This window comes from Ranitomeya imitator, chromosome 1, assembly GCF_032444005.1.
Source record: "Ranitomeya imitator isolate aRanImi1 chromosome 1, aRanImi1.pri, whole genome shotgun sequence".
In the NCBI taxonomy this organism is placed as follows: Eukaryota; Metazoa; Chordata; class Amphibia; order Anura; family Dendrobatidae; genus Ranitomeya; species Ranitomeya imitator.
In genome coordinates this window covers 35,230,383-35,245,513 of record NC_091282.1, presented here as the reverse complement: position 1 = coordinate 35,245,513, position 15,131 = coordinate 35,230,383, and the positions used below count along the sequence as shown (strand labels likewise).

General features: G+C 48.0%; 1 protein-coding gene across 1 annotated transcript; it reads right to left on the bottom strand.

Annotated features, from left to right (window-relative positions):
* Nucleotides 1-7,469: 7,469 nt before the first annotated feature.
* Nucleotides 7,470-14,287, bottom strand: BRIX1 (biogenesis of ribosomes BRX1). Its single transcript, XM_069745968.1, has 10 exons — nucleotides 14,120-14,287; nucleotides 10,866-10,977; nucleotides 10,473-10,516; nucleotides 10,064-10,134; nucleotides 9,921-9,970; nucleotides 8,564-8,637; nucleotides 8,410-8,460; nucleotides 8,229-8,330; nucleotides 7,911-8,039; nucleotides 7,470-7,799 (listed from the first exon to the last, which is right to left on the bottom strand). The coding sequence occupies exons 1-10, from the start codon at nucleotides 14,258-14,260 to the stop codon at nucleotides 7,548-7,550; spliced, it is 1,026 nt and encodes a 341-aa protein (XP_069602069.1). The 5' UTR covers nucleotides 14,261-14,287; the 3' UTR covers nucleotides 7,470-7,547.
* Nucleotides 14,288-15,131: the final 844 nt, after the last annotated feature.

Below are 15,131 nucleotides of genomic sequence, written 5' to 3'. Positions count from 1 at the left end.
GTTCAATCGGATTCAGGTCTGGGGAACGGGCGGGCCAGTCCATAGCTTCAATGCCTTCATCTTGCAGGAACTGCTGACACATTCCAGCCACATGAGGTCTGGCATTGTCCTGCATTAGGATGAACCCAGGGCCAACCGCACCAGCATATGGTCTCACAAGGGGTCTGAGGATCTCATCTCGGTACCTAATGGCAGTCAGGCTACCTCTGGCGAGCACATGGAGGGCTGTGCAGCCCTCCAAAGAAATGCCACCCCACACCATTACTGACCCACTGCCAAACCAGTCATGAAGGATGTTGCAGGCAGCAGATCGCTCTCCACGGCATCTCCAGACTCTGTCACGTCTGTCACATGTGCTCAGTGTGAACCTGCTTTCATCTGTGAAGAGCACAGGGCGCCAGTGGCGAATTTGCCAATCCTGGTGTTCTGTGGCAAATGCCAAGCGTCCTGCATGGTGTTGGGCTGTGAGCACAACCCCCATCTGTGGACGTCGGGCACTCAGAGAATCCTCATGGAGTTGGTTTCTAACCATTTGTGCAGACGCATGCACATTTGTGGCCTGCTGGAGGTCATTTTGCAGAGCTCTGGCAGTGCTCCTCCTGTTCCTCTTGCACAAAGGCTGAGGTAGCGGTCCTGCTGCTGGGTTGTTGCCCTCCTACTGCCCCCTCGGTATCTACTGGTCTACTGGCCTGTCTGCTGGTAGCGCTTCCAGCCTCTGGACACTACGCTGAGACACAGCAAATCTTCTTGCCACAGCTCGCATTGATGTGCCATCCTGGATGTGCTGCACTACTTGAGCCACTTGTGTGTGTTGTAGAGTCCATCTCATGCTACCACGAGTGTGAAAGCACAACCAACATTCAAAAGTGACCAAAACATCAGCCAGAAAGCATTGGTACTGAGATGTGGTCTGTGGTCCCCACCTGCAGAACCACTTCTTTATTGTCTTGATAATTGCCAATAATTTCCATCTGTTGTCTATTTCATTTGCACAAGTGCATGTGAAATTGATTGTCAAACAGTGTTGCTTCCTAAGTGGACAGTTTGATTTCACAGAAGTTTGATTTACTTGGAGTTATATTCTGTTGTTTAAGTGTTCCCTTTATTTTTTTTAAGCCGTGTATGTATACAGTGGGGCAAAAAAGTATTTAGTCAGTCAGCAATAGTGCAAGTTCCACCACTTAAAAAGATGAGAGGCGTCTGTAATTTACATCATAGGTAGACCTCAACTATGGGAGACAAACTGAAAAAAAAAAATCCAGAAAATCACATTGTCTGTTTTTTTAACATTTTATTTGCATATTATGGTGGAAAATAAGTATTTGGTCAGAAACAAAATTTCATCTCAATACTTTGTAATATATCCTTTGTTGGCAATGACAGAGGTCAAACATTTTCTGTAAGTCTTCACAAGGTTGCCACACACTGTTGTTGGTATGTTGGCCCATTCCTCCATGCAGATCTCCTCTAGAGCAGTGATGTTTTTGGCTTGAGATCTTGAGGTTTTAGGGTTGAGATCTGGAGACTGGCTAGGCCACTCCAGGACCTTGAAATGCTTCTTACGAAGCCACTCCTTCGTTGCCCTGGCGGTGTGCTTTGGATCATTGTCATGTTGAAAGACCCAGCCATGTTTCATCTTCAATGCCCTTGCTGATGGAAGGAGGTTTGCACTCAAAATCTCACGATACATGGCCCCATTCATTCTTTCATGTACCCAGATCAGTCGTCCTGGCCCCTTTGCAGAGAAACAGCCCCAAAGCATGATGTTTCCACCACCATGCTTTACAGTAGGTATGGTGTTTGATGGATGCAACTCAGTATTCTTTTTCCTCCAAACACGACAAGTTGTGTTTCTACCAAACAGTTCCAGTTTGGTTTCATCAGACCATAGGACATTCTCCCAAAACTCCTCTGGATCATCCAAATGCTCTCTAGCAAACTTCAGACGGGCCCGGACATGTACTGGCTTAAGCAGTGGGACACGTCTGGCACTACAGGATCTGAGTCCATGGTGGCGTAGTGTGTTACTTATGGTAAGCCTTGTTACATTGGTCCCAGCTCTCTACAGTTCATTCACTAGGTCCCCCCGCGTGGTTCTGGGATTTTTGCTCACCGTTCTTGTGATCATTCTGACCCCACGGGGTGGGATTTTGCGTGGAGCCCCAGATCGAGGGAGATTATCAGTGGTCTTGTATGTCTTCCATTTTCTAATTATTGCTCCCACTGTTGATTTCTTCACTCCAAGCTGGTTGGCTATTGCAGATTCAGTCTTCCCAGCCTGGTGCAGGGCTACAATTTTGTTTCTGGTGTCCTTTGACAGCTCTTTGGTCTTCACCATAGTGGAGTTTGGAGTCAGACTGTTTGAGGGTGTGCACAGGTGTCTTTTTATACTGATAACAAGTTTAAACAGGTGCCATTACTACAGGTAATGAGTGGAGGAAAGAGGAGACTCTTAAAGAAGACGTTACAGGTCTGTGAGAGCCAGAAATCTTGATTGTTTGTTTCTGACCAAATACTTATTTTCCACCATAATATGCAAATAAAATGATAAAAAAAACAGACAATGTGATTTTCTGGATTTTTTTTTTCTCAGTTTGGCTCGTATAGTTGAGGTCTACCTATGATGTAAATTACAGACGCCTCTCATCTTTTTAAGTGGTGGAACTTGCACTATTGCTGACTGACTAAATACTTTTTTGCCCCACTGTATATAGATATATACAGTACAGACCAAAAGTTTGGACACACCTTCTCATTTAAAGATTTTTCTGTATTCTCTTGACTATGAAAATTTTTCAGACTGACTGACCTTCATTTCTTAAAGTAATGATGGCCACTCGTTTTTCTTAGAATTTGTATTATGGCAAGAAAAAAGCAGCTAACAGTCTATTCAGTAGGACTATCAGCTGTGAATCTACCAGACTTCTGCACAACACAACTGATGGTCCCAACCCATTTACAAGGCAAGAAATCCCACTTATTAAACCTGACAGGGCACACCTGTGAAGTGAAAACCATTCCCGGTGACTACCTCTTGAAGCTCATCAAGAGAATGCCAAGAGTGTGCAAAGCAGTCATCAAAGCAAAAGGTGGCTACTTTGAAGAACCTAGAATATAAGACATATTTTCAGTTGTTTCACACTTTTTTGTTAAGTACATAATTCCACATGTGTTAATTCATAGTTTTGATGCCTTCAGTGTGAATGTACAATTTTCATAGTCATGAGAATACAGAAAAATCTTTAAATGAGAAGGTGTGTCCAAACTTTTGGTCTGTACTGTATATTTATATATGTTCCAGGCGCTGGAATCAGAGGTGTATATGTAAGCTGTTAGTTCCCCAATAGACGGCCTAGTAGTGGAGGAAGCCGCCGCCTCATCCATCAACCTCTGTCAATTGTGTAATTGTCCGGATTGCAGGCAGTGGAGTTGCGTTCCCCTGGCAAACTGGTGGCAGCGGTGGGACCTGCGTGATTTCCCCGATGCGTTCCTGTGACATATATACCAGTAAAGATGAGCAAATTGATTAGCAGGACACTGGTCAAACAGTCATATCAGTAGTCCGTGGCCACCAGACCAGAGCCCTGCAAGCCTCCTCCTACCTGTTGGTGTCTCTGGCTCATGTGACTTGTAGTCCTTGCGTGATATAATCCTTGTAGTGATATTGTGTTCAGCTACAAATCAAAGGACGATGCCATTACGTAGGAGGTGTACTACATGTGACCACTACAAACGCTCACCTGAACTGGTCCGAGTGTTGTCGGTCTTTTCCAGGGGCAGCACTCAAGACAATACAATAGTGTAAATATGACCTATGAAGCAGCCAGAAATAGACATGTTAAGGGGTTTGCCCGGGCTTAGACTTAGTGCACTGAAAGCTGAGTATTCCCTGCTGCTGGGAAACGCGGGCACAAAGCCGCAAGTATGGAATCTGCATACATGCAGATTAGATGAGCGCAGTCTTGCTCAATGCACTTGCATTGAGTCCATGCACATCTAGTCAGCATATGATTGCATGTAGGCTGGAACCCGTGTAGTTGGAATGGTGCCAGAAGTATGTATAGCACATACCTGCAGTCACATGTCCACATGCTTCCAGCACCGGAGAATATTCACAGTGGGTTGAAGACATGGGTTTTCAAATTCTTATTGAAAGTTCCAAATGTTAGGGGATAATCAGACAAGTTGGGGGACAGAATTCTACAGGATGGGGGATACTCGAGAGAAGTCTTGCAACGAAGATATCGGGAGATTAGTTGGGAGATATATGGAGGAGACAGGTTATGGATGGTGTTGTAGGCCAATGTTAGCAATTTGAACTGAATACATTGGTGAATTAGGAGCCAGTGAAGAGATTTACAGACGTGGAAGCGGAGAAATAGTGAGGAGAGAGGGGGATTAGTCGGGCAGCAGAGTTAATGACAGAATGGAAAGGTGCAAGAGTGTTAGCAGGTAGACCACAGAGGAGGATGTTGCAGTAATCGAGGCAGGAGATGATGAGGGCATGTTCTAGTATTTTAGTATATTGAAGGTTGCGGAAAGGACGGATTCTGGAAATATTTTTGAGTTGGACGCGGCAGGAGGTGGCGTGAGGTTGGATGTGCGATGTGAAGGACAGAGTCAAGGGTTACTCCAAGGTAGTAGATATCAGGTACAGGGGAAAGTGCAGTGTTGTGATTGATTGGGTAGGGGAGATAGAGGAAAGATGATGAGCTCAGTTTGTCTTTACGTTGAGCTTGAGAAAGAAAGATGATAAGGAGAATATGGCCGACACTCTGGGATTCTGGACAGCAGAAAGGTGGTGACATCTGGGCTAGAGAGGAAGATCTGAGTGTCATCAGTGCATAGATGGTATTTTAAGCCATGGGACTTTGACTTGTCCCAGGCAAAAAGTTATAGATGGAGAAGAGTAGGGGTCTGAGGACAGAGCGTTGGGGGGCTCCAACAGAGAGAGGAGGTAGTGTGAGAGTGGGAGATGCTAAATGTGCGGTTAGAGAAGTATGAGGAGATAAGGATAGGGTAAGGTCTGTGGTACCGAGGGAAGAAAGGATCTGTAGTAGGAAGGAGTGGTCAACTGTGTCGAAGGCAGATCAAGGAGGAGTAGAGAGAAACGTTTGTTAGCTTTTGCAGTAAGTCGTTGGTGATTTTGGTTAGGACAGTTTTAGTGTAATGGTGGGAGAGGAAGCCGGATTGAAGGTCGTCAAAGAGTATGTTACATGAAAAGTGGGAGGAAAGTACAGTGTGGACATGCTTTTCGAGGTGTTTGGAGGCGAACGGGATTAGCGATATGGGTCGAAGGCTGGACATAGCAGTTGGGTCGAGGGATGGCTTCTTCAGGATGGAAGCGATTGTGGCATGTTTAAAAGGGAAGGTGTCAGAAATTAAGTTGAAGAGATGGGTTAGGGTTGGGATAAGTGTGATAAGGTTGGGGAGGAGGTGGGATGGGGTCAAGTGCGCAGGTGGTGAGGTGTGATTTGGAGAGGAGATGAGTGAGCTTTCCTTCAGCGATGTGTGAAGGAAGCTTAGTAGGGAAGACAGTGGTCTGGTATACATAGGGATTGTGGTGGTTGAGCAGTAACGACTTACCTGATTTGGTCGATCTTGTTGTTGAGGTGTACGGCAAAATCTTCCGCAGAGATGAGGGAGGACGGAGGGGGCACTGGTGGGTGGAGGAGGGAGTTAAGTGTTGAATAGCTGTTTCAGGTTGTGAAGTCGTATTGTTTAGCAGAGGTGAGGGCCGACTTGAATGTGAATGTTTCTTGTTTGAATGTGAATTTTTCCATCACCGCTCTGCAAACCTGGACATGCGCAGAAGCTTTTTAGTGAGGTTGGTGTGCCAGGGTTGTCTATTGATTTGTCACACTCTGCCATACAGGACAGGGGTGACCGAATCAACAGCTGATGTGAATGTAGCATTGTAGAAAACTGTGGTGCTGTCTGTGTCGTGGAGTTACAATATGGAGGACAGATGCAGAATAAAATTGGAGTGTGTGAGTGTCAAGGCGTGTGAATTTTCTGCATAGTGTGCTAGTTGCTGGACAATGATGATGGGTAATGACAGGGAAGAGAATGCAGATTGTGGTCAGAGTGTGGAGGTTGTGAGGTTAGATAGGGGGCAGAGATGGGTGAAGATGAGGTCTAATGTATGTCTGTGTGGATGGATAAAGAGGACCACTGGATAAGGCCAAGTGACAGGAGTTTAGATGCTGCTGACTAGTGGGAGTCACTGGGGATGTTGAAGTCCCTCATGATGATATCTATTTATCTATATCTATATCTATCTATATCTATAGCCACTTGGAGGCTGGAGGGAGTAGAGCTGAACAGAATGCTCTTCAAAGGCTGGGAGGGTGGAGGTGGGATTGGGTTGAAGGTGTTAGAAAGTAGACCCACTCCAGCACAGAGTGGCAGAGGAGGTGGTGTTGGAGGGTGTCAGCCATGTTTCTGTGAGGCCCAGGAAGGATAGGTTGCAGGAGGTGAAGAGGTCATGAATGACGTGGAGCTTACTGCAGATGGGAGCGGCCGTTATGTGTTATATTTGCGAGATTGTGACAGTTTATAGCAGGTGAGAAGTGATAGGAGGGAAAAATACTTGGGGGGGGGGGGGGGATGGTTATCAAATGTGGAGGTCCCAGATGAGGAGATAAGTTATACCTGTAACTTACAAGTGTTTGACATGGGTTTCTCTGTTTCTTGCGTTTATTCAGCAAAAAAAAAAAGAAAAAAGTGCACTATAAAGTTTCTCAGTAACCCCTTTCCAACAAAAGCAATATTTTACACGCACATGTAGGCGAGTGCTTGGGTCTGAGTGAACTCTAATTTAACTGTTTAGATGCCACGGTCAAGAGACCTCCACAACTAAATTACCAGAGGGGAAGAGCCTGCACGTGATGAAAGAGACACAGCGAATCAGAAGAACTATACTACCTTTCTAATTGCCATTTGCTAATATTATTATTACACCTACTACATATTGGGATACAGGTATTCCCATCTCCAAATCGTAAGTCCTCAATGGGAACTATGAAAAATAAAATAAAAGAAATAATCCATGGAACGCGCCACCGGTAGAATGGGCTGTTAATTTGCTGGAAGCCTCATCTACAATCGACTGGATACAATGTGTTACAGTGGCTGCCCGACCCCCACCTCAGACTGGAAGAGTGAAAAGGGGAGGCCAAAGCTCCAAAAGAGGTGAAAAGCGCTAAGTCCAAAACCTGTAGGAGACTTTCCTTGATGGTGAAGCAATGAACCCCCTGAAGGCAGAACCTACTTGTCTGGACGTATAACCACTGATTTCTCTATGAGAACGCTGCCCCTGGTTACTCACAATCTCAGTGGTGCCGCTGCAGATTTCGGGGTCTTTAATGTAAACTATTGGGGTCTTATCCTTTCTTCTGGTAGTTCCCTTTTACACCTTGGTGTTTGGCGCTGTATAAACTTTAATTTTGTTATAAAGAGGAGTGAGGTAACAGACGAAGACTTTTCTTTTTATTTTACAAAACAGCCCCTCGGACCCCTGACCTGGTAAGTGCACCCCCCACAGTTCATACGCGCCTTTTTTGGCTCAGTCTCTGGCGTTTGAACTTTTTGTCCTTCCGTTTCATGTTGGGTTTGAGGACGGGTGGCTGCGTCTCAATAACCTGAGGTTTCTTTTCAGCCTTGGTGGTGAACACCTCCGCCGTGGGGTCGTGAGGAACGACCACGACTCCTTCCGTCTTCTTCATTTTCTGCAGTTCTTTCACTTGTTGCTTCTCCCGAATCTTTGCCGCCGTTTCCAATCGGATAATGCGCCGGTGCTGAAAGAAAGACGTCGTCAGCAAATTGTGCAGAAAGTCACATGAAAAAGATCAATGCCATGAACAGAGAACGGCAGAGTCGTGTCCAAAAAAAACTGCAGGGGGACGTACCATATTGGGGGACTGGTAGTACGGGTTCTCGTACAGGGTCGGACCTCTAAAGCTGCCTTTGAAAATCTTGATGAGATTCAGCACGAATCGCGGTCCGATCTCCACCAGGGACGCGTCCTCCTCTATGATCTGCGGCGACAGGACGAGACGCAGAATTACAGGACAAATCCGAGGAAGGATCAGTGGTCACACACTGTGCGCAGCCAACACCTCGGCACCGTCAGCTGCTTGTCTACAGCGCCGGCGCATAAAGTGGTGTCAATCTGGGACTCCAGAACTGAGCACTAATAAATACGGTCCGCACAGAATCTTACTGACCTGATAATTCCTGAACCAGATCCTCTTATCGGCTACGGAGAAGGTGAAGACGTGGTCCACGAACGGTTGACTCTTGGGGTGATATCTCGGGGTTCCAAAAATCTGCAATCAAGAGATCGAGAGGTTACGTGAAGAAGAAACGGCGCCAAGAACCGAACCAAAACGCAGAAGTCGCCGCTACCTGTATGAAGAGCTCCTTCAGTACCGAGAGGTACGGATCCTGATCAAACGCCTGCGGGGGAGGAGAGGAGGTCTGTGAGCTGCAGCAAACTATGCTGGGAGTTATAGTTCTATACCAAATACATTAGGAGTTTTATTTTTTTTAAAATACCAACCGGATCGAAGGAGAGCAGAGGACGGGAGCCCTTCAGGCAGTTTCCAGTCATCTTCAGCTCCGCCAGCGTGTGAACTAGAAAAAGGGAAAAGTGGAGATGAGTGAAGGCTGAAGGAGAGAAACGGCCGGGTGGGGGAGATTATTGGCTTTTTTTTTTTTTTTTTTTAAACTGCCAACGTATCCACAGAAAAAGACAATATTCAGTATAAAGCATTTTTATTGCTAGAATTTGGGGGAAAAATAGAGGTAAGTCTTATAATCTGAATGTAGCTTACCGGCTGCGGTGGAGCAGGGTCCCAGGGTCGCTGCTGCGGGAGGCGTCTGGCGGCGGCAGGATTGGGGCGATGCTGTGGGTCACAGGCTGGTAGAAAGGGGTGATAGACGGTGCAGGGGCTCCGCCGAGATTTTGTGAAACCCCAGCACGCCCGTACTTTTCATAAATGTTTGCAGAGCCCCTGCACCGCTGAATGCCACCTCCTACCAGCCTGTGGCCCACAGCATCGCCCCACTCCTACCAGCCTGAGACTTGCAGCATCTCCTGCCACCACCGCCAGCAGCGACCCTGTCACCTGGGACCGGCGCCCAGGTAAGGTACCGTAAAAGCAGATAAGACGCACCATCATTTTATTTAAAAAAAAAAAGAAAAAACTTATTTTCCTCCTGAAAATTTGGGGTGCGTTTTATAATTCAATGCGTCTTATACTCCGCAAAACATGGTACTTTAAAAATATCTTTAAATAAAGCATGAACAATAGAACACATGATTAGCTCATGTTTCCTGATTTCTGCAGCTTTGCTGTATACACTGGGACAGAATAAGCGGAGTATTTTCAATACAGTTAGAAGGTTAGCTTTTCGGTATAGACTGGGACAGATGAGCGGAGTCTTTTCATTAAAATTGGAAGGTGCAGGGAGTTAATAAAAATATCTTGAAACACTGCATGTCTCGCTCAACACTACAACACACGATTAACTGATGCTTCTTGGTTTGTGCAGCTCACTTAGCTTTGCTGTATAGACTGGAACAGAGGGTGGAGTCATTTCATTACAATTAGAAGGTGGAGGGAGTAAATGACAGCTCTATTGTGCTGCCTGTAGCGTCATATCTAATATATTGTGCCGCACATTCTGCAGGAACACCCCCGACTAAGGCCACAAGAGACCCTCATACTATAACATCCACATGCTGTAATAGAGCGCTCAGAAAAGAGACGTAAAGGGACAGACGCTTTAAGTTCAAAGATTGAAATAAAGTCTGGATCTCAGACACTTTTGGTGAGGAGAAACCTTGTATCTTGGACCCGGTCAGTACCAATCATCCCTTCTCCCCCCGTCCTTCTCACTTATTTGTTACTTACTGTTCTGGACCAAGAATTTAGCGGACGGACCCTCGGGGGCGTTTGATATCCTAAAATATATAAACAAACAACAGTAAGGAAGCAGTCACTGGAGGATTATCTGAGGAGAGGGGCCCGCTGGTAGACGAGGGGTCACTACTCACCACATGTACAGATCCTGCTTCTTCTTTGCTTCAAAATAAATACACTTATTGCAGTTTTTCATTTCACAAACCTGCGAGACAAGAAAACCGTTACAGAGCGACGACGCAATTTAATCAACGACAAAAAAAAACCGCAACGTCAATGGGGGTCCGAGAAAATTACACGGAGGCAACAGGCGCTCGGCTGCCCTTAAAGGGGAAGGAGAAGCACAGGAAATCGCGCTTATAGGAATGGTCAGAAAATATCATCCACACGCTGCGTAAACAAATCTGAGCAAAGATGCCAAGTTGTGCTGCAGATTTTGATTTCACACTTGGAGGGACAGTAAAAAATCCTAGAAAATCAGCAGGAAACTTGTGCAGGTTTTTCCCGCTGAGTCTCGAAGTGTCAACAGCGGCCATCACGTACCTCATTAATGACGAACAGTTTATCTTTCCGATCCATTTTTGTATCTACAAATATAAAAAGAGAAAGAAGGTGAAAAAGAAGAAAAACGACGACAACTTTCACGAGTCTTGTGAGGAAGCCGCCACGTTCCCATCATAGTCTGTTCTGCGTCACTAGGAGCTGCCGTAACATCCTGATTTTGGGGGTTAGATCCAAGGACCCCATAGATCACCACAGCTTCCTGCACCATCGGTGGCCAGAACCATTGCGGGCCTTGTGAGGGTCTTGGACCCCCATCATTACGTGATGTCTACTATTTCTATCCTTACATTCCCGGTTGCCCCTTTATGTTCAGGTCCATTATAAAGCCTGGAGGAAGCGGCTTGTTACGAGGAGCGTCGTAGCGGCACTTACCGGCTTTTGTGTGCGGCATTAACGTTTTCAAGTCGTGCATTAAATGGCGGGTTCGGAAATTAATTCCACGGGAAGAAAATATCAGCACTCGCTCCTTGTTCATCCATTTGCCCTGCAATAAGACAAAGACAACATAAGATACAGGACGTGTGCAGGGTAGCTGGCACCATTAATGTAGGGGCACGGGACCACCTCACCTGGAGGGCGCTGTATCAGCCATCGCCCCCCAGGACCTCCGCTTCCTGCTCCTCAACCTCTAAGGGTACCGTCACACACTGCCATTTCGATCGCTACGACGGTACGATTCGTGACGTTCCAGCGATATCGTTACGATATCGCTGTGTCTGACACGCAGCAGCGATCAGGGATCCTGCTGTGAATCGTACGTCGTAGCAGATCATTTAGAACTTTCTTTCGTCGCTGGATCTCCAGCTGTGTGACACCGATCTAGCGATGCGATCTAGCGATGCGTTCGCTTGTAACCAGGGTAAACATCGGGTTACTAAGCGCAGGGCCGCGCTTAGTAACCCGATGTTTACCCTGGTTACAAGCGTAAAACTAAAAAAAAAACAAACAGCACATACTTACATTCCGGTGTGCGTCAGGTCCCTTGCCGTCTCTGCTTCCCGCACTCACTGACTGCCGGCCGTAAAGTGAAAGCAGAGCACAGCGGTGACGTCACCGCTGTGCTGTGCTTTCACTTTACGGCCGGCAGTCAGTGAGTGCGGGAAGCAGACGGCAAGGGACCTGACGCACACCGGAATGTAAGTATGTGCTGTTTGTTTTTTTTACGCTGGCAACCAGGGTAAGCATCGGGTTACTAAGCGCGGTCCTGCGCTTAGTAACCTGATGTTTACCCTGGTTACCCGGGGACCTCGGCATCGTTGGTCGCTGGAGAGCTGTCTGTGTGACAGCTCCCCAGCGACCACACTACGATTTACCTACGATCACGGCCAGGTCATATCGCTGGTCGTGATCGTAGGTAAATCGTATAGTGTGACGGTACCCTTAGGGAGACATCAGAGGATCACCCCGAGGCTGATCAGCGACGGGCAGTTTCCCTTCCTAATATCCCCCCAGAATAATGACTTGCCCCCAAATAGTTTAGGGCGATCGGTCCCAGAATTTACACCTATTAGATACATGTGTTTGCTTCAAAAATGATGACGCGTGCCCTGTATACACGTGTGTGACCCTGTGCTAGAGTGTACAGGGCTGTGGAGTTTATATAAAATGGACCAACTCTCACTCCTAAAATCTATAATACCTTGGGTGCAGTAGTACTCCGTAGGATGTGCTGTAAAGCTTTTCATAAGAATTTGGGAAAGTTATGAAATGTCCTATATATGTCTGTTCTGTTTCTGATCTCAGGATCTCCACTTTTAGTTGAGATGAATCTGTGCTGCACTTTATATATTCGGGGGTCTGAGGTTTGGCTTACCGGCCCCACAGCCCTGATCTTAAGTGTTTTTTTTTCTGGGATTTTTGTGGCGTTTTTCCTTTACTGCCATTTTCCAGACCTTTATATTTTACTCCATTCATCAACAAAGAAACCTCTATCAGATTTTAATGCACAGAGACTGCGATGGAAACGAAGGTGGTGGTGGGCGGCTGCGATAGAGGGGGGCGGTGAGAGAATCTTCTGGCTGCTCAGTATTAGGGATCAGGTTTAGGAATACACTATGGAAGACGCAGACAGAGTCGTTCCTGTCCGTCCTGATGGTGCCCAGTATGGCAGATTCCCATTCTGATGTGAATCGTCTCTGGATGGATAGTTGCACTGGTAGATTTAGAAATAGAACCTATTTGCATTACTTACTGTACTATTGCGGTAATAACCTTATAATATGGCGGCATCTTCTCTGGCGTCCTTACACTATGGTTACAGCTGTGCCAATGATGGCTGCATGTGGTACATCATAAAAGCATGGCGTCCGTACAGCCCAGTGCGGCTCATCATGGCCGGGAGACATATCATCTAATGCTCCAGCACAAATATAACATGGAGTCAGTCTCCTGATGGCCACCAAGTGTGTGGGGGAGGGGGGACTGAGGAATAGGATTAATCTAGATACAGGGACAAAAGGGACTGAGGCTAAATACACGAGGATTCTGTAATGTAAGTGTCGATATAGGAGCAACAGCACCGGGCAGAGGAGAGTATAGGGGACGTCAAAACTACTGGAACAACACGTCCATCCTGAACTGTCCTCCCACCTCTCCCTCTTCAACTGCTCACAATCTGGCTTCCGGTCACATCAATCAACTGAACCTGCCGTAACTAAGGTCTCCAATGACCTACTGACCACCATATCTGAGCGACACTACTCTGTCCTCCTCCTCCTGGACCTGTCCTCTGCCTTTGACACAGTGGACCATTCCCTGCTGCTGCAGACCCTCTCATCCCTTGGCATCACAGACTTGGCCCTATCCTGGATCTCATCACACCTAACAGACCGGACATTCAGCGTCTCCCATTCACACACCACCTCCTCACCTCGCCCCCTATCTGTCCGCGTCCCACAAGGTTCAGTCCTAGGACCCCTGCTCTTCTCCATCTACACCTTTGGCCTGGGACAGCTCATAGAATCTCACGGCTTTCAGTATCATCTCTATGCTGACGACACACAGATCTACATCTCTGGACCAGATATCACCTCCCTACTAACCAGAATCCCTCAATGTCTGTCCACTATTTCATCCTTCTTCTCCACTAGATTTCTGAAACTTAACATGGACAAAACAGAATTCATCATCTTTCCCCCATCTCACACGACCTCCCCAACGAATCTATCCATTACAGTAAATGGCTGCCCACTCTCCCCAGTCCCACAAGCTCGCTGCCTCGGGGTAATCCTTGACGCTGATCTCCTTCAAACCACATATCCAAACCCTTTCTACTTCCTGCCGACTTCAACTCAACTATTTCACGGATCTGTATACCCCTCCTCACATGTAAAGCGCCATGGAATAAATAGTAATATCTATAGGGGATGTGATGAGTCCGGCTGAGGCGCAGACACCGCTCATTATACACGGCCTCCTGTGTTATCAGTGCGGTTCTTCCCCAGGATCTGATCACATCCAGGCTCCAGTGCAGGAATCCTGATATACCGCCCGGAGCAGCGGCTGAGGCCGCACCGAGATCACAGGAGACACAATCATTACTATCACTACCAGAAGAGCCGCTCCGCCCAATAACCGCACAATCTACACAGTAACGGCTGAAAACAGAGACCTCCGCCGGCTCCTACCTCTGACACCGGCGCCGGGATGGTGAATTCGTCCCCTGCTCCGGCGTCATCAGTCTCCGCTGCTTTCTGCTGTAATTTGGGCTTTTTGCTCCGGTTTTCAGCCTCCACATTGGAGCCACGTTTTCTCCGGTACGCCGCCATGTTGCTTTCTGCGCCGGAAGTCTCTGCCTGTACAGCAGGAAGTAACAGCTCTATGGTTGTGTGCTGCGGCGGAGCGCCCTCTGCTGGAGACTGAGGGGAGAACTGATGAGGAGCGCCCTCTGCTGGAGACTGCGGGGAGATATGTGGTGGAGCGCCCTCTGCTGGAGACTGCGGGGAGATATGAGGGGAGCGCCCTCTGCTGGAGACTGAGGGGAGATATGAGGCGGAGCGCCCTCTGCTGGAGACTTAGGGGAGATATGAGGCGGAGCGCCCTCTGCTGGACACTGAGGGGAGATATGAGGCGGAGCGCCCTCTGCTGGTGACTGCGGGGAGATATGAGGCGGAGCGCCCTCTGCTGGAGACTGAGGGGAGATATGAGGCGGAGCGCCCTCTGCTGGAGACTGAGGGGAGATATGTGACGGAGCGCCCTCTGCTGGAGACTGCAGGGAGATATGAGGTGGAGCGCCCTCTGCTGGTGACTGAGGGGAGATATGAGGCGGAGCGCCCTCTGCTGGAGACTGAGGGGAGATATGTGGCGGAGCGCCCTCTGCTGGAGACTGAGGGGAGAACTGAGGCGGAGCGCCCTCTGCTGGAGACTGAGGGGAGATATGAGGCGGAGCGCCCTCTGCTGGAGACTGAGGGGAGATATGAGGCGGAGCGCCCTCTGCTGGAGATTGCAGGGAGATATGTGGCGGAGCGCCCTCTGCTGGAGACTGAGGGGAGATATGAGGCGGAGCGCCCTCTGCTGGTGACTGCGGAGAGATCTGAGGCGGAGCGCCCTCTGCTGGAGACTGCGGGGAGATATGAGGCGGAGCGCCCTCTGCTGGAGACTGCGGGGAGAACTGAGGGGAGCGCCCTCTGCTGGAGACTG